Below are 25,382 nucleotides of genomic sequence, written 5' to 3' on the forward strand. Positions count from 1 at the left end.
ACTGAATTCAAGCAGACTATTTTGCGAAAATTGACAGCAAAATGATGAAGGTAATTTCAATCTTGCTTAATGAGAAAATAGCCCCCAAGTGCACAGTTACATTATTGTAAACAATGAAGACATTTACTTATTGCATTAATTCTTTTTAACTTAAATTTTTAATCTGAATTTCTTACAAGATATATATAGTTTACGAAACGATCACTTAAAGTATTTGTATATATATTATCGGAAACCTTACGGTTCATACTTGTCACAAAAGTGGTATTCATGAAAAAAATGCTTTAAGCAATATGCATTTTTACACCAGAACATACACAGTCTGACCCATTTCCGATGAGACTGGTCGAAATTAACAGCCGATTACAGCGCCATCTATTGAATTTTGTGGACACATCTTTCATCTATCGTCACACCGAATTGCGTAGCATTTCCATTGTTCTGTCAATAGTTACGACATTATAACTAACCGTCCACTGTGTCAGTCTGTCGAAAAATCGCTATGGAGCAAAGAGCGAATATCAAGTTTTGTTTTAAGTTGGGCAAAACTGCTCAAGAAACATTCGAATCGATGAAAAACGTTTACGGTGACCAGTGTCTATCCCGTGCACAAGTATTCCGCTGGTTTGCTAGATTTCGTGATGGTCGTGAAGACCTTGAAGACGACGAACACGCACCGAAGCCGAGAACCTCGAGGAATGAAGAGAACATTGAGAAAGTCAGCCAAATTCTGCGCTCTGACCGTTGTGTGTCCGCGAGACTTATTGAGGAGATGACTCGCATTCCTAAGAGTGTGGTCCATCGCATTCTGACCGAGGATTTGGGAAAGAGAAAGATCTGCGCGCGATTTGTTCCACATTCTCTCACGGAGGACCAAAAAGACATGAGAGTGAGTCATTGCAAAGACATGAAATCTGCCAAAAAAAGGACCCTGTATTCATGTCATCTATCGTAACTGGCGATGAAACGTACTGCTTTCAATACGAACCACTCACCAAAAGGCAGAGCGCGACATGGAAGTCACCAGATGAGCCGAAAGAGAAGAAAGTGCGGATGCAGAAGAGTCGAATCAAAACGACGCTTACCGTTTTCTTCGATTCCAAGGGCATTATCCATAAGGAATTCGTTCCACAAGGTCAGACTGTGACTGCTTAATATTATTTGGGTGTTCTGCAGAGATTGTGGAACAGAATTCAACGTGTTCGACCGGAGTACAAGGAAGTTGGCAGTTGGTTTTTGTTGCATGATAATGCGCCGTCGCACAAAGCCCTAATTGTACGCGAGTTTTTGGCCAAAAAAAGCATCATAACGCTCGACCACCCGCCGTACTCGCCTGATCTAGCGCCGTGCGACTTCTGGCTATTTCCTAAACTCAAATTAGCGTTGAAGGGGAACACTTACAGTACAATTCCTACCATCCAGAAGGCTTCGACTGACAACCTGAACGCTATTCCGGCCCCCGAGTACCAGACATGCTTCGACAAGTTTTATGATCGGTTTCAACGCTGTATTGACTCGGAGGGAGATTATTTCGAATAAATACGATGGAAGAAATGCATTGTAGAGCGTCTTCTTTTTTATTTTTGAGCAGTCTCATCGGAAATAGGACAGACTGTGTATAACTATCGGTGTTTCATTGCAGAGTGCACATTTCATTTCCGTATTCTTTTCAAAAGCAAAATCTATAGGATTCACAAAATCTCCTAACTTTTGTTCTGTGTATCTACTTTTATACCAATGATACTGGAATAGATTTATATATCTGGGTGGAGACAATTGGTTGTGTACAAGTGATTGTAATTTAATTACATTATTTCTTAAATGAAGATTAACGTCATAGTTATGCAAGAGTACATCATCAGAGAAACGCCTAACATAATTCTTCCACACCCTAAATCCATAAACATCTAGAGGTTGGATTTGTCCAGTGGTACCTTTTGGTATCATCTTAATTAGAATTTCTTTGCCCACTGGTGTCGCATCACGTACATCTTGTTCACAGTGCCCACTCCAAGAGTCTAGCAACAACACATTTGTTTGTTTGGTTTTAGGAAAAAAGACTTCTTCCAACCAGGTTTTGAAATGAGCTGCAATATTAAATTAAATTCCGTCGTAACTACACATATATGTACAGTTAATTTTCAATTACCAATAAAAATTATCTTTAATTAAGATAATTTCAAAATATACATTACCAGATATGAGTTTTCCAGATTTTGATGCTGCAAATTCTCCATTTGCTTTTTGCAAGACCATAAAGAGGGGTGACAACAATCTTCCATCCGCAGTTATTGTTGGTTGTATTGTATAGCTATGTGTCGTTGAAAATACAGATTGTACAACACATTATCCTTTTTTTGTGCCTTGCACTGCTAAGGTTCGTCCAGAATGTATTTTTAATTGAAATCCACTCTGGTCTGAATTATATATATTGTCAGGTCCGATTCTGGCACTTAAAGGCTTTACTTTCTTAACAAAGTCTGTAGCTCTAACTTTTAATACTTCATGGTCTTCTATTGTTGCTTGTATAACAAATTTAATTATTTTCCGTGAAACAATACGATGAGCTTTTTTTAAAAATTATTTACCCATTTTCTTGATGTTTTAAAAACTATGTCATCATTACCCTGCTCCTTATATGCCATCGTCGGATATCTCTGTCATGTAAAATATAACCGGCATCAATAGCTTCCCTCAAATTTTGTATTACATACTCGGAAAGTTGTGCTAATCTTTCTCGTTTGGTTCCTCCTGCTTCAATTTGATGAGCCCATCGCCGTAATTGCCGTTCAGAAGAAACATATTTAAAATTATTTTGAACCGTATTAAGTTTACGCTTTTTTTCTCCGCCATTCCAAAATGCAACTGCTCTCCGCTTATAGTCAACATCAACATCTTTATCACGTTGAGAACAAACTCCTGTATATGTTTTTTCAGACCAATTTTCAGCATTATCATCTTCATCAACAGCTTCAACTTCACACTCTTTAAACTGATCCATAAAGTCCAATGAAAACTCTTCCGAAACTTCGACTACATTAAATTCAAATATGCTATCTAGCAACATCTTTTGTATAGATTCTTTTAATTGTACTTCCTCCCTTGTTATAGGAGTTTCCATCAAGTACATACTTTGGAATGTTACTAATAATACATTGATCACGTTCAGCGGATTAATAATCATTTTTAATCGCGAGAACTGTAGTTACAAATTCTGTGAACACGTGAAGCACTCGGATGTGACTGAAGAACAAACCAATTTTCGAGAAACAACGTACTGCAATTTTGCAGAAAATATCGCGTAACTCGATATAAGTGCTATTATTAGCGTCATAACAATAGCGTGGGGAAAAAGATTCAGGTCAAATGCAGCTGATTTCTTATTTTTTCCAATATTTTAATTTTAGCTTATTGAACTCCCATTAAGGGTATTTGTAATTATAATGACATTTTAGACCTCCATCTTTATAAAGTACTATTTTCCTCAATTTCCTTTGTATTCGTTCCAAGCTTACGCGCCTTTTAAATATCTTATATAAGCCCGACGTAGCTGAATAACTAGGGGTTGTGTTCACCCCTCATTGTCAGTAGCAATGGGAGGGCATAAAACCACTGATGTGTCATCATAAAATAATTTGTGTCTATGGTTTTTTAAGTTTTTTTTTTGGACATTTTTGACACTTTTCAAGTCTCTCAAATACGTATTTAAACGACTGCGAGTAGTTTACCCTCCAATAAGGGTGACTGACGACAAGAACATCGTCCATACAGTAAATTATGACGCAAATGAAATTTATATGAAGTTTTACTCAACACAATTTTGTACCCCGTATGAACTTTGGAGGGGTGGTTTCACCCCCTAAACATTCAAGCAGGTCAAAATAAAAAGACACGTATTTCTTCTTTTTCGGTCCTCTACAACGTATCCAAAAACCAAAGCAATCGGAGATGAACACCTGAAAATCTTATAACTTTGGGGGTTGGTTTCACCCCCTAAATATGAAAACGGGCCGCTATAAAAAAACACGTATACCTTATCTTTCGCTCCTCTAAAACAAATCCAAAATTCAAAGCAATCGGAAGCGGACACCTGGGAACCTCTCCTTGTCAGAGCATTGTCAAGTGATTCCCCTTTGTTGGTTAGGCGTCGCATCCTTGGTTGTTTGATCATTTTTCTGAAATAAATAAATAAAAGTAAATACAATTCTGGTATTATTTATAAATTAAGAACCTATGTAATCACTGATTATATATACTTACATTAAAAATTGCAGTAACTATTAATTTGATATAATTTCAGTCTTAAAATCGATAAATGATCGAGTTGGGTCGAGTCCGCGAATACTGTACTGTAAGGATGGTAAATATAAGGCAAATATGGGTTAAGAATAGAGGTAGTTATTTATTTGAAATAGTAGACTGGTTTCTTTACAACTCTCTCTACCAGACAAGTCTGGACTCGACTGCCGCTGCATACGTGACTCGTCCGTTACACGCGAGTCCCGAACTTCGACGATCGCTGCCGATTGCACCGATCGCTGTTACTAAGCACTGTTGGCGGGCATTGTTACTATGCGCCCGCTTCGGAACGCTCGAGCCTACGTTGCAGTCGTGGTGACCGTCTCACACACATTCTTACAGTACCGATTACTGATTCTATAATAGGAACTTATTCAATAAATCGGTATCAATCACGGACTTCCATTTTTATTAGGTAAAACAATTTTAAACTGAAGATTATTTCGTTTTATAAGAAATATCTACTAATATTTACTTATAAAAAGAAAATCGAAACTTTATTCCATAAAAGTATATATTTATCTTTACTTATGTACAGATGCGACTTCTTAGCACTTTCACTTAGCTGTTTGAAGAATCACGACAAAATTGGCAGGATCAATATTAAAATACGAAATTTAATAAATATAAGAGTTTAAAGTAAAAATGTTTTAATTCCCCCGAATAAAATCAGCATTATACTTAGTTAAGAAACAAATATTTCAGGTGTTGTATAAATAGTGTTTTTAATTCATAAAGATATAGTTAGCCACCTATAAGACGGACACCATCCGTAATTGGGTCACTTGCCCTAGGCCTATTCCACTGTGTCGCGTGATAAAAAATCGATTGGAAAAACGCGTTTTACTATCAAAATTTTAAATATGTTTGGGAGAACTAGATTTTCGTGCACGTTTAGACGTGCTGGGTAAATCTAAAAATTAGTGGAATAGGCCTACAGGCGATACCACTGACAAAAAAAAACGCATCGACAATCGTACTCTCTGGGACGATGTGGAAACCTATTGATACAATGTCACCCTAATGCGCCACGCGCGGTTCACGTAGTACGGGCCTGAGGAGCTCCGAGTATTAGCCCCGTTGCGCACTTGCGACAAGTTGCCGGCCGAGAGACCAGAAACCTTTGTTGTGTCCTGCGACCAAGTGCGTACGAACTCATATGTCCCCGTGTACCTCGTGGTTGTCGGCGACCAGGTCCTTTTTTTTTTTTTTTTTTTTTTTTTTGACGTGGAGAAATCCCTAACGGATACCCCGCCCCCCGGGGGAGGGACGGGGTTATGTGGGGCTTGCACCCACTAAAACTCCACGGTGGTCTTCCTCGGGCGCGGAGTCGCGCGCACGAGGGGAGGGACTTTACGCGGGAGCAAACTAGCGATACATCCGCTTGCCCCCCCCCCCCCTCAGCGCAAAGGCGAACTCCGCGCTCAACAACCCCGCGCGATGACGGCGGGGCCTTCCCGGAACAACGGCGACCAGGTCCTAACCCAGACCAGGTCGCCGACGACCACGATGTACACGGGGATATATGAGTACGTACGCACTTGGTCACGGCGACCAACGAGGTGCCTTGATTGCAATGCACGCGTTCACATGACCAGCGAATTTGTTGGCGACCACAAATTTATTTTCCAAATTGAATCTCGATAGGCAATTTGGGATTTGTCATATAATGAAAACTCCAATCGTGACATTTAAAAAAACAATAAGAAGAAATGGTGCATTTATTTGAGAACGAGAAAACCAGTAAACATTCCTTTTTGGCGGCGTTCTTCCACTGTAGGATGCACCCAATATTCCCTCTTCTTTTTTTTTTTCCAATGTACTTCATAATTACAACAATCTCCTCGATGTCCATTCTGTTTGACGCATAAACGAAACGGATAGGTATCGAGTTGCTCAGTCTGGTCGCTTCGTTTGGTTGTCCGAATTTTGGTCTCTCGGCGACCAAGTTGCCGGCGACTGGTCGCAAGTGCGTAACGGGTCTTACGGCAGTCGCGGAGGCCAAGACGCGCGGCGGCAGAAAGAGGGCGTTGCTTCTGAAACTCGGCCGAAAAGTTCACTTAATTCCTAAACCTACCTTAGGCTATAATATCGATACGGAGTTGAATTTCGGCCTATAACTTTGAGAATATATATTTTTTAAATGTTTTAAGCCACGTGGCCACTAGCAATAAACTTGCGACATTTATTGCGAGAGTTGATGTCAGCACTGTGTAAACACGCCGGAGAGTAACTCTAGCAAATTCTGATTACTTGCGACAGTTGGTCTCAGTAAGTGAATTCTGTCATAATGTAGACACCCGATAATCTTCTCTTTCTGAGAAAGATTTTATTTCCAAACGAATTGGAAATTTTTTACGTGCACGCCAGCATTTTTGTATCACTCTCAGTAATGTTTGGTCCAACTAATTCTAAATTCTAGTTTGTTGGACCGACATTATAGTAGATACTTTATGTATAAACATTTGCTGTCAACTCTCAGGCGTAACACTGCAGTGTAGAGTGGTGTAATAGACAGGTGTTCTGACTCCTGTTCAGAATGTGTGACATTCTCGTCCTAGTTCTTCTGGCGCCCGGCAGATTTCGTGGTGTTGTAAAGGTATTTACATATATATACAGGCCTGGTATGGAATTCCTATTCGTAGTGGAAGGGGAACACGCCACGCATGCGCGTGATGACCCCGTGACGTCGAACCAATCGACGCCATGGTTCAGTCAAATGACAGCGTCATCACGCGCATGAGTGGCATGTTCCCTCTCCATGACGCGAAGGATTTTTCTGGGAAGCCCAGTAATACCATTACAATCTCTACCACCACAATCTCATTATCACATATGTATATGCCTTCTAAGTCACGATGCTTCTGGCGGCGGCCAGGGGAACTAAACAGAAATCGGCACACAAAATCAATGGGGTAAAAGGTACAGAGTCGGAACACTTGTCTATTACACCGTGGTGTAGACACGCGGGACATATCTTCTGCAAGATTTTTTCTGGCAACTACTTGCAGGCAAGAACTTGCGTAAAAAAATTGCTGTAGTGTAAACACTCATGCAAGTTTCTTGCGCAATAAATGTCGCAAGTTTATTGCTAGTGGCCACGAGGCTTTAGAAATGATTTATGTAATTTTTTTTTCTTTTTTCCTGTCGATTTCTTGGGACTTCCCCCCTTAATTCTACCACGTATCATCTAATTTAAAAAAACAACGAAACCACAAATAATATTGTTAATTTACGATGATTTTGAGGTTAATGGTTTCGAAGGCGTATAGCCGCGTTAGAAATTAACGTATGGTAATAGCCCAAGTATTCAAATAAATATCGATTCTACAATTTTTTGATTCGTCGATACTTTTTCCGTTTTCCGTTCCCAGATGCGGGCTCAAAAATTATTTGAGACAAAGAGCAGAAAAATATTCTCCATGTTACACTTACATATTCAACTACCTCGGATAGCAAAAATTTTACGGCTTACACAAAATTTTTGAAATCGACTTTTTTCCGGCTTTTCAGTGTAAATACCCCACTGTGCATCGGTCTGATGAGCCTAGGGAAGCAAAACACGTCCGAGATTCGCTTGCAATTCGCTCACCTGTAATGGCTTGAGCGACGCGGGCTGGCGTTGGATGGCGTTTGCGGCCATCATTTTCACTAGGGTAATCTCGTCAATTCATTGCTAATATGTACTCTCATAAACATCTAATAGAAAATAGAAAAATTTCACTTTTCTTTATTAGATAAATGATCAGGAAAATTCTTGGGCGTGAAAACACGCCAACGCCACTCAAAGTGTCTACCAATTTTTTGCTGTGCACTATGTGCTGCATAACCATCTGATTGTATCTAACTATTTTTCAGTTGCATCCCCTTATAATTTGAAGTTATACTGATGATTCGTTGTGAAGTTTTAAACACAACTTTGACCAACAAAAACAGTATACCTAAATATTGTACAATCCTAACAAGGGAAAACGTCCATCCCGAAAATTTTAACTTTAATAAAACTTTATGTGTATCAGAGATGGGCAAAATTTTTATTTAAATAAATTTCGGCTCCATATAAAAAATTCACAGTACGATATTGCACATGCAATTTAGCGCACATCAGAATAGTACACAGAAGACAATGCACATACAATTTAGAACACATGAAGTTTTATGCAATTTTTTTTAGTGCACATCAGGATAGCGCACAGCAAGGTTTCACACACAAGGTATACACATTTTATTTAGTGTACAACAGGATAGCATGGTAAACTTGCCGATGAACTGGGCCCTCGCCGATTTCGACGGCCTTCACATCTGTTGTCAAGGTCGTCATTCTGAATAACATTTCCCTTTAAACTTTTTGGCGGTCGGCCTTAAATTCAGAGATACTAATAAAAAACTTTCGGCATAATATATTGAAATCTGTTTCACAACCGACGGTATTAGTATTGGTTGGGGCTAGACGGGGCGGAGGGCGCGCGCCTACTTGAGCACGCGTAAAGCATGGTAGCGAACCGATGTGTGTATGTGTTAAACTCGGTAATTCTAGTGTTTATAGTAAGGTTTAATAACCAAATAGACATAGTGATTAATACAGATTGGCAATAATAATATCGACGCGAATTAGTCGGGCACACACGTGTATTCTCGACCACATGGAGAATCGCTCTGCCGATGCGCTCGACACCGCGAACCCACCCGAGCGCCCGCGAAGCGGCCCGAGGTTCCGCGAATCCGTCCGAGGAGTCTCCGGACTCCTTCGAGGCGCAATATTAAACTACTGCATGATAACTACTACATCGTAAGGTTTTTTGCGAATATCTCGCAAACCAAAGCCGACCGCCAAAAAGATTAAAGGAAAATGCTCAGAATGATGTGTTACGTCCGAAACCGAGATGGTGATTGGGTGATTGATTCCGGAACGTAAAGAGGGATCTTGCCCCGTCGCCTCCGGCTACCCGTAATCCCTCAGGCTGGTCACGCTTTTTGGAGTACTGTGCGGGGCAGGTGGATTGGCAGTAAAGATCGAGGAGGAAAAGGATGTGTGCGTGTTTCGTCTTGGGATTGTCAACCAGACTCATCAGTAGGGCTATAGCTGACGGCCCCTGCCCTAGACACACGGGGATGGAGAGGAAATAACTTAGAACTTGTATATATGCGAACGAGAGTGGACGATAGGATATGCGAGAAGAGTAGACCTCTAGCGGCGCCGGCGGAGACTAACCAGCGTGACCCATGTGATGGGGCCGGGACGTCACAGATGACCTGACAACAATTGTGATATTGACCTCATCGCGCGATACTTGTAACCACAGTCTCATTTTGAACATCCCCAAACTCACATCGGTTTGCTACCAATACTAATACCATCGGCTGTGAAATCTTGCTGTACGTTATCCTGATGTGCACTAAAAGGAAGTGTGCGTTAAACTGCATGTGTTCTAAATTGTATGTGTACTACATTCTGTCCTGTTTTGATAAATTGCATGTGTAATATTGTACTGTGTAGTATTGATATGGAGCCCTGGTAATAAGGCTCACCTAAGGATCTTTAATTTTTTAAAAAATACTTGTACATATTTTTGAAAACTTTTTTTTATTGAAATCTATGGACATTGTAATACAAAATTTAATATTTGTAACAATATATGAATACAACAAATACGAAAATTAATAGGTTTTTAAAAACCTTGTAAATGAGCTTTGTTTCGTGTGGAGCAGATAATAAGGCCCACCTATTTAGTATGTACAGTTCGGGCAAATAAAGACATCTTCGTCCCCATTTGTGAGCCCAAAGCAATCATCGTGTCTCCAAGTGAGACACATGACAGACTGTCGCATTTCACTCTTGAACGCAGTTCTGCATAATTTGCAAATCTTATTATCTGCCGTCGACGTTTTCTCTGGAGGTGGATGGCATGGGCTCTTGTTCACGTTCTCTTGTCTGTTTTATTCTGGTTGAAGTGGCACGTGCTTTGGACCTTTCTCAATATCGTTCCTGCTTTGTAAGAGGTTTCTGGTTACATCTTGAGCCTTAAAGCCCACTTAATATTTTGATGGGCCTTATTATCTGTTATGTCACTTCCTCATTGCCAAGGTTATTTGTTAAGCTTGCACTTTACAAAATCATCAATTTTCTGGGAATATGTTGCCAACATATTATGAACTTATACATGCCTATAGTTGTACATTAATTAGATAATGAGTACTCCCAATACAAAGCCAAGAAACCGACGTAATTCTTATAATTACAGCAAGGCTAGTTACCGGGGAAACATTTGTTGAATTTACGGCCGACAAATGTTACATTAGTCGTGCGGAAACTCTTCGAATGATATTTCGTATGTAATAAAATGGCACTATCAGTAATGCAGATTGACCTACCAAGGATAAATGACAGGTGGGCGTTATTACCTGCTGGGCCTCATTACTCGCACTTAGCTTAGATCGATTCAAAGAGGTTGGATCCTTCGAACGTTCGCGAACATCCGGTAACCCTCGAATCAACACGAATATTAACCAATATATCGATCACCGGTAATTGAAATTGTCGTAAAATTTGACCCAGTCCTCGGATTCGGTTTCATTTGTCAGAATATTATTAAATCACCTCCATTTGCAGTTTTTATTATCATTTAAGATGTCATTCCGTTTAGTCGGATTGAAAAAATCAATTTTTTTAAAAACATTTTTGAAAGTACATATCCTCAAGAATGTACTGTTAAATTTTCAGAGGTTTGGCCTCTACAGGGTGATTTTCTCTCAGTACCTGTCAAAGAGATGCCGCCTGGTACCCCGTGGCGAGGTCAACCCCCCGCAGGGTCTCACCAAATTTGATGGCTTTCGATCTTTGAGGGGGTTGGAGTGCCTATGAAGAAGTGAGAAATCTTCGAGTTCCGCATTTCTCATCAGATCTTTGCGGAAACGACGCCAATCGATTCCTTATGTTTCGCCGACGAAACTAGCACCAAGAACGACGCAATTCGGAGCATAATGAAGGAAATTACATGAATAATTGATTTGCATAATTTTAAGATAACTTCGTTGAAAATAGTCCGATTTATGTGACGTTTGGAATGATTTTCATCGGAAGAACACAAGGAATCTATTAGTGTCACTTCCATATCTATACGATAAAGAATAAAGAATTATTTTATATCTGAAACAGGTATGAATCCTCGCCCGACCGCAGCAAATTGAGGGTGATTTGTCCAGGGTGAAAATGTAAAATATTCATATCAGCGTATTAAGAAATTCTTTTTTCTTTATCGTATCGATATGGAAGTGACACCGATGGAGGATTGCTTATGTTTTTCCGATGAAAGTCCTATCAAATATCATGTAAATCGGACTATTATTAACGAAGTTAACTTGAAATGATATAAATGAATTTTTCATGGAATTTCCTTCATTATCATCCGAATTACGTCGTTGATAGTGTCAGTTTCGTCGGCGAAACATAAGAAATCGACTGGTGTCGTTTTCGCAAAGATGTGATGAGAAATGCGGAACTCGAAGATTTCTCACTTCTTAATAGGCACTCCAACCCCCTCAAAGGTCGAAAGCCATCAAATTTGGTGAGACCCCGCGGGGGGTTGACCTCGCCACGGGGTACCAGGCGGCATCTCTTTGACAGGCGCTGCGAGAAAATCACCCTGCATACAGGGTGATCATTTAATCTTGCAACCTGCGGTCGGGCGCTAATTTTAGAATGGTTTCTTTCAAATTAACGTCGCAAAGAGCTATTCAGAATTTCAGGGCCGAGGGTTGATGAATTTGGGGCTTTTTTCGTATAACTTTTGAACTGTAAAAGATATCGAAATGAATTTTGCGCCGAAAAATGAGGAAGAATTATTCCCTCTTAAGGGGTAGACACGTCACGTGACCTGGCCGATTTGGCAGGTCGGTATTACAGCATGTTTTTTCTGCACTGAAATGGTATTACCCATAGATACGCCGCTACCTGGTGCACGCGAGAGGGAGCTGTTTGCTATTTCCGTATTCTATTCTGCACGACAAATGTAACCATATGGTATACAATGACTTTCAAGGCCACGCAAGGCTAGGAATTAAAGAAATAGATAGTTCCATATTGTAGTACGCACGGCTCAGCCAGACGAGCCGGTGCTGAGCGACGCAGCGTCACATTCAATTAATTTGCATGCGACCAATTTTAAAGTCTCCGCGTTTCTGAAAACGTGTCCGTAAAGAACACAAGTAGGTGTACATCGTCATTTTTTTCAATTTTTTAAATAGTGTCCTGGTAGTATAAAATTGCATTTGTTGAGAACAATTTCAAAATGAATGGTCTAAAATTTTTTTTTTTAAAGTGTCATAATTGTTATTAGGTACTCTTATTTCTCCACTGTAAGCACCCAAAAGCTCATTCTTATCTGTCTCTTAGTTCAACAGTTATAATTTAATGAAAAAAAGTCAATTTCCACAATTGTGAAAAATTTAAAAAATCTTTGACATACGTTTATATATCACTAAAGACGAAAACATATACAAGTTTCACCAAAATCCCAAATGGTAATTCGTAAGTAATAAAAGATTAAAAAAGAGAGAGTGTTACACATATTCAGTAAATTCTGTTGCATCGTCCCTCGGTTCGAAATTTAATTTGTACGATGTTAGTAGGTATAGCTATTCAGCGAACAGTATTCTCCGATGCTCGCGGCGGCTCGCAGTTACTTTGTCGCTGCCGATGGGTCGGAAAAGAGAAGGATAGAATGGGGGTCCTAGCAGCCGAGAAATAAAGCCAGCGCCTCGGGCTGCTAACACAGATACACAGCGTTGCCAGCAACATTATGCAGGACCACTTACTTAGCGGAAGGGCAACACCTACAGGAGTGGTGGTAACGTATGCGTGAAGACGTTGCTGACGAACACATTACCACCACTCCTGTGGTGTTCCTCTCCGCTAAATAAGTGGTCCTCCATAATATTGCTGGCAACCCTGCAGATACACAATAATTTTTCAATAGCAATAAGGGCTTAACTTTTTTACTTTTAGTTTTTTCTGCATAAACATTTTTTTTCAAATACTGATAACATTTTCCTAATCATAATGAGAGCAAACATGATACAGTGTCGAATTTTCTTTTCTTTCTGCTCAAATTCCTTTACACTGTGCCCTGGATTTCACCAGCCGATTGTGTTGTAATTTAAAGTTTACGCTCTAAACAAGAACGTTTTCGTATTTTCAATATATAGGTATTTGCTGAGAGAAATTAGAATAAGTCCCATCTATTATTTTATGTTGTTTTATTTTTTTTAACCCTGTCTGCATTTTAAATATTAACTAAGGACTATTTAACTTAGGAGATAGGGCCGTAAAGGTTTACAAAAAAGATCAGGGAGTCAAATGTTGACTGATTTGGAGATTTATTCTTATTATATGTTCTCTAGAATAGTCGGAAGAATAAAAAAGAATAATTGTAAGAGCAATATTTCAAATAATTACTGTAACATCCATATTCTGAAAAGATGATATCGGTAAATTAATACTTCCAGTATTAGTAAAAAAGTTTCAATATCTCTTTTTTTATTTCCAATAATATGGCCATATAATTATAACATAAATACGACAGCGAGTTCAAGTGATGTATGCGTTACTGTAAAAGCGTTAATTTAGTAAATTATACAGTTCCCAGCAGTTCGTAGTCAATGTATGCCTAAAATGCATATAACCTAACCTCTAATCGTACGAAAATGGATACATTGACTGCATCACGCTTTTACTGTGGCACATGTATCCAGCCAACGCTTGAGTTTTGTTATAATTCCATGTTGTCAGTCCTCCTGAGTAGGCGCCATCTCGTACCCACTACCTCAACTAAATTTGTCACGTGAATTGCTCTGTATTATCGCCAATATGGCGGAACTCGTATTTGGGTATGCAATCACGGGCATACGTTGTTTGTCCTTATATGAGCAGATTTTGGACTGGGTGAGGTCTCATTTGAAAGAGGAAGGTTCAATGCAGCCTGCTCTGGTCATCGTTTGAGTCACAAAACTCGTTTAGTGACCTAAAAATACTTGGATTCATGCGGGTGTATTTTGTCGACTTTTGCTCTACTTTCAACACTCATATTATTAAATATCAACACAATCTCGTCCAACCATGACCAGAGCGGGCTGCATTGAACCTTCATCTTCCGAATGAGACCTCGTCCAGCCCAAAATTCGCTCATATAAGGACAAACAACGTATGCCCCCAAACCCCGTGTTTCGGGCCAGATTGTGTCGGTATACAGCGAGCTGCATTGCCCGTGTCTACCCCCTTAATGATGGATAATTTAACATATTTTACGTTTACTTAATTTTTCTGTTATCAATTTTTTAACCATAATTCTTGTGAAAATTTTTCGCAAACTGTTTATTTACTACTGTATTTAATACTCTTTTTAAAATTCACGGTGTTGATAAACAATAGGCTAGTAGTTTCTGTATCGTTACTTTCATAAATTGAGAAATTAAATTTCTATTCAATTATGTGTTAGTTCTGCAGGCCGCAGAATCTATTGTTCTGGTTTTCTTTATTATAATTTAATCCTTAATGAAGTGCATGCATAGATCGGACGTAAGGGGTAACTAATGGGGCGTGTCTTTGATTGTAGCTGTGTTTGAATTTTTTTCTAGAATTTGTTTATCTGAAAGTTTTTACCTTTTAGCTACTCAACGCCACGCCTATACCAGCTTCCGTTAATGCCATTTTTTGGAACGATGCGCCATTATTGTGGCTTTTACACGCAGGTGGCGAAAAATCTCTCAGTATAGGGAGCGAAGTCCAGGTGGGTGGGCGGTCCGAGGACGCTAGCATCCATAGCGTCTTCTATGTGCTGCGTGGAAGGGGATGCTCGAAGTAAATGAAGCGGGAGACATGCCACGGATAGGGAAAACTCTAGTGTGCACTTAGGCCCTAAATGTGAAGTTCCACGGCGTGTGCTCGGCGAGTTGGCTTGGCTCGCCCAGGTTCGGCGAGACTGCTTAGTGAGCTCAAGTCGGCTTAAGGATACGAGCCTACATGTACATTACTAGAGTTTTCCCTATCCGTTGCATGCCCGCCGCTTCGTTGCCTTCGAGCACCCCCTTCCACACAGCACGTAGGAAACGCTATGGATGCTAGCGTCCTCGAACCGCCCACCTGGACTACGCTGGTATAGGGGTATAGCGTCGCGGTCTACCCTGTCGTAGCTAAAATTTTTTAAATTAAGGCGGGTACAAGACCAGTCGACATTGTTTTCAAACCTCATTACAGTAATTTGGGGTGCGAGTGGTGAACCGATCATAAAAGCGAAGCGCGCGGCTCGCTTACCTGGGCCGGGAAATTCGGCACAGCTCTTTGCGACGTTAATTTGAAAAGACCATCCAAAAGTTTTCGAAGCTCGGGCATCACTGCTGTCCAGCAATCGCTGCCAGCCCTCCGAATACCGGGCCGGTGAATGATTGCAGTGGAATGCGTCCGTGAGGCGGTGTTACCATTTACCTGTTTGCCCGAGCGCAGGTTCCAAGATTAAATAATGACTCTGTCGATGAAAACTTTGAACGCGTTTTTCTCGAAACCTCATTTCTCCACATCGTGAAAATAAAATCTATTGTACCGATTGCTTTATAAATTTTATTCCTTATTCTGCACACCTGTGATTCCTGCGGGGACTAAGGGCCTATGCACAGGGTGATTGTTTGCAGCGATACAGTCGCAATACACTCGCAAAGAGGCCGCGATGCTGGCGCGATGCATTCGCTGCAGTGATGGAGGGGGAAACACTTGCAGGTGCGGTGGTAATGTGTACGTGACTGACGCAGGCGCAGTTCATGCAACATTTCAAATATCTCTATTATTAAGGCCTATTGGCTGAAACGCTCGGACACCTATTTACTTATTTTCGACATAGATCCATCGTGCCAAGGCTCATCAAAATCGGTGTCTACCACATGGTGTCCTCCCCTTGTGAGTGAACACTTAGTCGCGCGTTTGCATCAATACAATTGCTGGCAATTGTTTCAGTTGCCCTTCTGCAATGATACACTCCTGCGTTTCGCGAAACGTTGCAAAAAGTCGCCGTGCGCATACGCCCTAAAGCCAAGTATTTTCATTGAGTTTAACCTTCTTTTAAAATCGAAAGTTTCTATTGAAAAAAAAACCGAAAAAAAATTTTTCTTGCATATTTGCCCGCCATTTTACTAATTTTGAAGATAAATCACTAATTGTAGTCCGAGCGGTAGCGACAGACATACTGATGAAGAATCTGTTTGGATTTTTGAGTTCAGATAAGTCTAACAGCTGAAATCGCCTGCACGAGCGAGGCAAGAATTTTTAAACATGTCATCAAGACCACTTTCAAAAGCATTTGAAAAACAATAATTTTATTATTTTTATATTTTTTATCTACAGTAGAAATGTGGTTTATAATTATTCATTTACTATAATTATTTTTGTCGCGATCAATTCCTGAATATCGCTGAATTTGTCGGCGCGCTAACCGGAATGACCCCTTAACCTAGGATTTGAAACGGTTGTAGAAATAACTGTTTCGAACTGTTATATATCGGTTCTTCATCAAACACTTATGAAGAACCGATATTCTGAATAACTATTACAAGGAACCAATATTCTGAATAACTATTACAAGGAACCAATATTCTGACTATATCGGATTCGGTTACGGTTCTAGAACTGTCATTTTTTGGATTCTACAGGGTGTCCCACTAAGGAATGGACAGCGCGATATCTCTTAAAGTATTGTCGATAAAAATATAAAAAAATAGGGAATTGCATGGTTCGAGGGGGCCCATTTATTAGCGCGAACGAATTTTGTTTTCGATTATTATTTTAAAAGATACGATGGTCAAGTTCGGTTTTTCAAATGGAACTATTTTTTTTGAAGACCTGAGTTGATAGTGCGTTCCAAGACAAATTCAATAAGCTTTAATGTATACACTTTATTTCCACTGGTTTTTAAGATATTGCGCTTGCAAATTTACTGATTTTCACTGCAAGAAACCCCTCTGGAATGGCAAAAACCGGGGGCGGTCTTACTGGCGCCACGGGGGGCACTGCCTGTTGAAATGGATACTTACCTGCCAAAGGTCTACGCCAGAAATGGCAGGCCCAAAGGCTGGACAATTCTTTTCCGTCAGAAATGCTACTTAGGTAGGTATCGTTACTTTTATTTCGCACTTGCTTCTACGCTCGGATGGCCGGTTCTTTTGGGAGGGATGCAAGTTGGATTGGTTCTGATACAATCTGCTCCCTATGGTTGAAATTTAGTCTAGCAACTTTCACTCCTCCTAACCTAACCAATCCAACTTGCATCCCTCCCAAAAGAACCGGCCATCCGAGCGTAGAAGCAAGTGCGAAATAAAAGTAACGATGCGCTTCTCGATACCGCAGATGTACCTACCTAAGTAGCATTTCTGACGGAAAAGAATTGTCCAGCCTTTGGGCCTGCCATTTCTGGCGTAGACCTTTGGCAGGTAAGTATCCATTTCAACAGACAGTGCCACCCGTGGCGCCAGTAAGACCGCCCCCGGTTTTTGCCATTCCAGAGGGGTTTCTTGCAGTGAAAATCAGTAAATTTGCAAGCGCAATATCTTAAAAACCAGTGGAAATAAAGTGTATACATTAAAGCTTATTGAATTTGTCTTGGAACGCACTATCAACTCAGGTCTTTAAAAAAAATAGTTCCATTTGAAAAACCGAACTTGACTATCGTATCATTTAAAATAATAATCGAAAACAAAATTCGTTCGCGCTAATAAATGGGCCCCCTCGAACCATGCAATTCCCTATTTTTTTTATATTTTTATCGACAATACTTTAAGAGATATCGCGCTGTCCACTCCTTAGTGGGACACCCTGTAGTGTATATGAAACATAAAAGTGGTGATAGATTAGTATTAACATTAACTAAATTAGAAAACTCTACAATGGGTAGGAAATAGTGTGACATTGTGCGAAAGTACTTTAAAGACTGTAATATTATGAATAAGTTGCGGTGTACAATTGACGATTGCATATTCCTTCATTTTTATTTATTTTTTTACGTCTTTTTGTCTTGCTCATTCCACGCCATCTCGATCACTTTTTTCCCTCGATGTCTCGGATTTTTTTCAAACTCGAATATGTTGTAGTCCTCGTGAAATTGGGGGGGGGGGGGGGGTCACAATTTTGCCGACTTCCAGTTTGTTTAAAAAATACAGGGCCTTGAGAATTTTGCGATTTTTTCCTATTTTCGTGATGCTAATAACATTTATTGTTTCGGCAATGATGAAACTAGCATAGAAATTGCGAGTTTCCATATTATCGTGAATAATCTGCGACATCGTAAAGGAAGTCGAAATACAGTTGTTTAATTAAAAATTTTATGGTTTTCGATATTCTATAACATGGTGATAAGGAATTTTTGGAAACAAATTATTTTTTCAAATTGAGGTGCCAATTTTTTTAAATTGACACTTCAAAAATTCTTGATCGCCATAATGTAGAATATCCAAAACCATAAAAATTCGTTCCGGTATCTTTTACGGTTTCGCAGATATTCTCGATAATATGAAAACTATAATTTCTTTGAGGGTGTATTTTTGTTGGTAGAATGGTCTATACATCCGGTTTGGGACATAGAGAGAGGTAGTTCGGCACATGCGCGAATAGAGTCTATGTGGCGTTATGACACAAAGAATATACGATATTCATTTTCATTATACGTAAATTATATCTTATGCATATGTAGGAATGGTAGTAGCGGCCGGAATGCTATACATTGTCGCGCGGAAGACGGAGGTCGGCGGAGAACGAAGTTCGGCGAAGGCGGTCGAAGCGAGGCGGTAATCGGTGATCGCGCGGATCGAAAGTCGTTGAGCAGCATGCGTAGAGCGCAGTCGCGTTGCTATAATATTCTGTATCCCTTTGTTCTTTTACACTAATCTTTCATTCATAGGTAGGAGCGATGGGGTCTAAGTGATAGAGGGGGAAATACCTACAGGAGCGGTGGTAATGCGCGCGCGAACTGACACCAGCGCCAAGGCAGCCGGGTGGCACCAACGCGAAGCTAACCACGGCCAACCAGCGTCCACAATCTATTTCCCGGCGACGCTGATTGACAGTGGCTGGTTTCGCGTTGGGACCACTTGACTGGCTTGGTGCTGGCGTCAGTTCTCGTACACATTACCACCGCTCCTGTAGGTGTTTCCCCCTCCATCACTGCGGCCACATAGCTCCTAACTCTGCTTTCATTATTATATTGCTTATTCTCATTTCACTGGTGTGTTTGATTGTTTAATTTGTGGAACCCCGACTTTCCTACACGTATATAAATAAAATATTCTAAAGCGAAGTATATATTGTACCAATTAGCCCCACAGTTTTCACTCGCTAGGGCCGTTTCATTTTGGGGAAGCACTACGTGGGGAGAACCCGTCCCTGGAGGCACCAAGGTGTCTTGAAGATTTCCCCACGCTAAAAAAAAAACAAACAACAGGACCGTTTAATTGCCGAAGTAAAAGTGGATACGTTATTAACATCACTTCAAATACATTTCCGCAAATTTTCAATTTTTTTTTTTGCATTTTCGAGTTGCCGAATATCTCTTGTTAGTGTTACGTATGCGGAATTTTCCCATACGCCACTTTCAACCGTTTTCTGGCCCGCGTCTGCGAAGGGAAAACGCCCTAAAATCCTTTCGCTTATCACACAACACTAATGGAGGTGATGATGTCTACCTGCTGGATCACGACCATGGGAACGGAGTGACGCGACGACGACCCATTCGGATCTCCTTATATGGAGATTTCTAATGAATCCCCACTCATTTTGGGACTATATAAATCCTTTGGTTTCTACTCTCTTCGGTTTAAAGCTATACAGTTACGCGTAGAGTCACGTCGTGTCACGCTCGTACAGAGTTGGTTAAATCTAGTAAGATCGGGCTCAAGTCGCCTTCCGAATCAATAGTTAACCCTATAGAATCCACGAGTTCGGTTTATATTCTATTTGGCACATTGAAATAGCCACTCTTACGACCCACATCGCCAATGCGTCAACACCGTGCAAATTAGTGGCATCTTACATTTATACAATAATTGATTATTGAATATATGAATAGTGTTCACGTGTAAACCGAGTAGATTCGTTAAACCCATCTTTTACCCAGCGATCCTTATATTATTAGTAGCACTCACCCATCGATACAACTTTACCGCTCGAGTTGTATCAAACTTTAATTAAGAGTTACGAGGCATCACTAACATTTCCCGCGACTCCCTGATTTCGCATCAGATTCGTTGGCAACCTTTCCTCCAAAACAAGGAATCTTCTCGAACCCAATGACTCCCAGATTTCGCATCGGGTTCATTCACGACGTTTCACCCTCCTGCGGCTCCCTGATTTCGCATCAGGTTCGTCCGCCTCTAACTAACAAACTCATAAACCGCATTCCTTGGGAAATACCCTTCTCGCCGGCCTCTCGCGTTGCCGCAGCCCCGGCTCGTAACAGTAGCGTTGCACATCGTTGACTCGTGAGCTCGTTGAGACGAAAGACGTTTATTGAGATAAACGCTAGCATATTATGAATAGTGATGGACGTGATACCGCTCAAGCAGTATCGATACCTAGCGCTGAAGTATCATGGCATCTCAAGCACGTGTGAGTACCGTAGGTGTCAGAAAGTATCGATACCTGTAGTCTAATGATCGAAAGAAGGCGCCTTGAGACCGGGACCAGAATTCGCGACGTTGCTGCTACTCCAGGCTCGCGATTAGTGCTTCCCCTACGCGGCTCCCTACGCCTTGGCCAATGACTTTCGCCTACTTAGCTGTGGGCCTGGAGAAATCGTTGTCGGGTGTATATTGCTATCCTCTTCCAGAGGGCGAACCCAACGTACTTCCCATAAAGATTTGACACAGTGTCGAATCTTATTGGCTATTGCGGCACGTGCCATGCAGAATGAATGGCGGATAAGTCGAGGAATACAGGCTCATAGGATTCTTATTCTACTTAGCGTCATTCCACGGCAAATCGATCACTTTTTGCACTCGATGTCAGGGATTTTGTTCAAACTGAAATATTATATAGGAAGGGATTTCAGTCATCACTTTGCTGGTTTTGAATTTGTTCAATTTTTGCCTATTTTCATGAAACCGAGCTGTACTTGTCAATTTTTATCTCGGAAACTCTTTATCGTATTGAATTCATTCTTTTTTTTGTAATTTTAAAAATTATAACCAAAGTTTTACTTTGCATATTTCACGTACGAAATATTATGCTTTCGAGCATGGAATTTTGAAAATTAACGTCAGCATGAGCTGTTATTAACCGATAAAGAGTTTCATTAACCCACTCTTGATCAATGACATTCTTTTTATGATGATCAGGTCTATACATACTGTCACCTTCTTTAATGGTTGATTATTTGTGAAAAAGATGTTTTTATAATTTCACGTGATTGACAAAATACATATTGCATTCTGATCAAAGTTTCTAAAAATTTGATCGATTTGGCGTGGAGTGACTTGTAGATAAAGGAATCTGTTTTATCGAGCGAGTGAGAGAGACACAGTTGCGCTTAAAGATAGAAAGAGACGTCCGATCTGCTACACAACGTGGCAACGTCGCACGAAGTACGCAGCAGGCATTAGGTCTCTCCCGAACCACTCGCGCCGGCCTACGGGCCGCCCAGGCGACTTCTTTCGTTAATTCGACTATAAATGATACCTACTCAAAAGATTCGATCCTTTGTAGGTATCAACATCTTGGCTGGACTTGGTATCGATACTATTCGAACCCGAAACAAGCATCCGTAGGTATCGAAACAGGAATAATGAGTACTTGGATAGAATCGTTTCCCAAATGATACCTACAAAAGTCTCGGTCCATTAAACTCGACTGCGTTCGGGTCGGACGAGATGCCGACTACAACAGATTGCAAAAGTAAAAATTATTAAAAAAAAGTTTTATTCAATAAAAAATCAAGATCACCTCATTTTTTTTTTAATGGAACTGCATATTTTTTATACACCTATCGATGCATCTTTATATTCTCCTTAAAAAAGTATTAGGATACTTAGGTCGAAAATTGATTAGTTCAGAAGCTATGAGTTTTCTTCCGAACGCCCATATACGCGAAACACTGTGCGTGTGGTGGCGGGAGCCACTTTGTTTGACTAGCGTCACGAGAGGATCACCCTGTACATCTATTCCGCTTTCTCTCGTTATATTTATTCTCTTTCCTTGTCCAACTATTCAGGGGTTCCTTATCGCGAGACTTTGTATGCTCAACGTCGGACCTCAACGCAGTCGAGTTTCAAGGGCCGAGACTTTTATACGTATCATTTGGGAATCGATTCTATTCGATACCTAAAGTACTCATTACTGTTTCGATACCTATGCATGTTTGATTCCGGTTCGAATAGTATCGATACTTTCCTGTTGCCATGATACCAATTCCACTCAGTACTCATTTTAGCTCCGACTGGTATCAAACGTCGATATCAAGTACTTACAATTTCGATACGTATCGAACGTTCCAAACGGGTACTTTGGGTATCGAACTACTTGAAACTCATGAGAAAGACTGGTATTGCGCCCATCACTAATTACGAATAAAAAAATATAATGTCCTATTTAAACAAATTAAATTTACCTTGCAATTTCTCCTATTTTTCGACCCGCAGAAAAACCATTTATACCGCATATTGTCCCCCTTCATATGAAACCATTTTTCACATATGAAACCATTTCCATGTAAAGCAAACACTCTGTATATTATTCCAGTGTATAATTAATAAATTTTTTTTTATTCATTTTAGGACCTTCTCAGCCGGATGAGGATGATTACGGATATGTATCGCAGGAAGCTTCTGCATTCTATAACCAATTAATGAATAAGTACAACAATGCACCACCACAAAAGCCACTTTTTAGTGAAACTCGGAAAAAGACAATAAAAGATATCGCATCTACAAAGGTAGGAAAACATTTATTATTAGACTGCGGATGTTAATGCAAATGCATACTTTTATGGAAGATTGGTAATAAAGTGAGACTTGGATAGAAATATGTTTCATCATCAGAGGGTTTTAACAATGTACCTACTACATATTTTCCATTTATTACATATTTTTTTAAGAACAAATGAAACAATACATTGCATATTCCATATTAGTTCGTAAAATCCAGTATTACCTTACTAGACTCTCGATCAACTCCTCACTAGTAAATTTGCTAAGTGATATTGTACATAAACATGGTACACATGACCAAATAATTGTTGAAGACATAACGACAAATACAGCTCCGTTGTATCAGATATAGTGAAGTGTTCGCCTCACCAAGATAATAATGAAAGAAAATACATTTGATATCTGTTCTTAAGTTAGTGCGTGAATTAGTAAATAAGATGTACAAGGTAGAAAGGAATCGACGTATATTAGTACAAGACTGAATTAATGAAGTAGGAGGTATCAGTTTTGTGAGTGGAGGGGAAACTATGCAATATCAACTACAATAATGCTCGGTTAAGTGACGCCAGGACTTGGACATAGTCGCGTCTACTATTGAGGGAGGTAAGTGTCCCCGGAATTACCAGATCTTATCTCTCTCCGGCTCGCCCGCCTCTAGATGCGTCGAGGACGAGTCGCATACATTGAGAGTTAGTGGGATAGAGTTATGTACTGTTGATCGCGGTTAAGTTGATAATTTCCGGCTCCGGAGAGTATCTCTTATTGGGTGGTAGGAGAACTTCACTCTTCGGATTTCACGTTTCACTGCGTTTTAAAGGTTTCGGCGCTTGAAAATAGGGGACCCTGAAAATCAAAGATAGCATTAAGACCCATCAAGAAGGGAAGAATATCAAGTTCCGCATTTCTCATCGAATCTTCACGAACGTGACACCAATCGATTCCTTGTGTTTTCCCAACAAAAATGATGTCAAATTCGACATAATTCGGGCTATAATTAACGAAATTACATGAAAAAAATAATTTGCACAATTTAAAGCTATCTTCGTTAAAAATAGTCAGATTTACATGGAATTTGGTGTCTTTTAATGGGGAGAATGCCAGGAATCCATTTGTGCAACTGTTGTATCGATACGTTAAAAAGTAAAGAATTTGATTTTGTGTAAAATTGATGATATATCGTCCGATCGACTCTAGGTATATGGTGTGCCGCGACGCGTCGAAGCCGGCCAGCTAAGAACTTCAAATGTTTCATCAACTTTACACAAAGTCAAGTTCCTTATTTTTCATTGTATTGATACGAAAGTAACTAATGCAGCGTTGCCCCGAGGGGCGGTCCGAGAGCACGAGCAACCATCGCGTTTTCCAAAGCTCGCGTGGAAGGGGGCGCTCGAACCAATGAAGTTGCGGGCATGTAACGGATGGGTTACATGTCGATTGAATTGATTTGACTTGTGGTTACAGGGTGATTTCAAGTCGTTTGGATTTGTGGTTATGGGATATATTTATTGATGACTGGGTAATTTTTTAAACCCCTGGGGGGTTTCTTCTTCTTCATAATTTTGTATTGACATCCAAACTACGTATGCCTGCAAAGTTTCAAGTCTATTGGATAGTTGCAAGTGGGTTAAAATTGACTTTCTACATTTGAACTAAACAAACATACATACAAACAAACAAACAGAGGATTGAAGTGAATAATAATCGTTTAATAATAAACTTTTTGTTAGTCAGACGTGTAAGTGGGACTCTTCAAGTCTATTCCGTCCAATTATATAATATTATTGTTTAATCATTAGTCAATTCCTGTTTATTTTCCCAATTCCTAAAATGTAGAACACTGGTGCGGCTCCAAGAGTCCCAGTTATATAAGCCTACGGGTACGAGCCTACACGCACACTACTAGAGTTTTCCCCATCCGTTACATGGCCGCAACTTCATTGGTTTCGAGCGCCACCTTTCACGCGAGCTTTGGAAAACGCGATGGATGCTCGTGCTCTTAGACTGCCCATCGGGGCAACGCAGCACTAATGGATTCCTGGACTTCCCGATTAAAAGACACCAAATTCCATGTAAATTTGACTATTTTTAACGAAGATAGTTTGAAATAGTGCAAATTACTTTTTTTTCGTGTA

At 40.2% G+C, this 25,382-nt stretch overlaps 1 protein-coding gene, 2 long non-coding RNA genes and 1 pseudogene across 5 annotated transcripts in view; 2 read left to right on the top strand and 2 right to left on the bottom strand.

Moving 5' to 3' along the window:
- Window positions 1-25,382, bottom strand: part of LOC143367066 (uncharacterized) — a 391,763-nt gene that overhangs the window by 249,101 nt on the left and 117,280 nt on the right. The gene's annotated exons all lie outside the window — the stretch shown is intronic.
- LOC143367078 (uncharacterized) overlaps window positions 1-25,382 on the top strand; it is a 187,442-nt gene that overhangs the window by 44,975 nt on the left and 117,085 nt on the right. The window lies entirely within an intron of this gene.
- Window positions 1-25,382, top strand: part of LOC143366996 (protein SPT2 homolog) — a 131,123-nt gene that overhangs the window by 32,804 nt on the left and 72,937 nt on the right. For both annotated transcript variants that reach the window (XM_076808569.1, XM_076808570.1), the window contains exon 4: window positions 23,098-23,255. In XM_076808569.1, the coding sequence (XP_076664684.1) occupies window positions 23,098-23,255 (158 nt within the window). The remainder of the gene's footprint in view (window positions 1-23,097; window positions 23,256-25,382) is intronic.
- Window positions 1,197-3,366, bottom strand: LOC143366635 (uncharacterized; annotated as a pseudogene). The gene is made up of 2 exons (XR_013084778.1): window positions 2,196-3,366; window positions 1,197-2,087 (listed from the first exon to the last, which is right to left on the bottom strand). The product of XR_013084778.1 is annotated as an uncharacterized LOC143366635 (transcript).

This window comes from Andrena cerasifolii, chromosome 3, assembly GCF_050908995.1.
Source record: "Andrena cerasifolii isolate SP2316 chromosome 3, iyAndCera1_principal, whole genome shotgun sequence".
Lineage (NCBI taxonomy): Eukaryota > Metazoa > Arthropoda > Insecta > Hymenoptera > Andrenidae > Andrena > Andrena cerasifolii.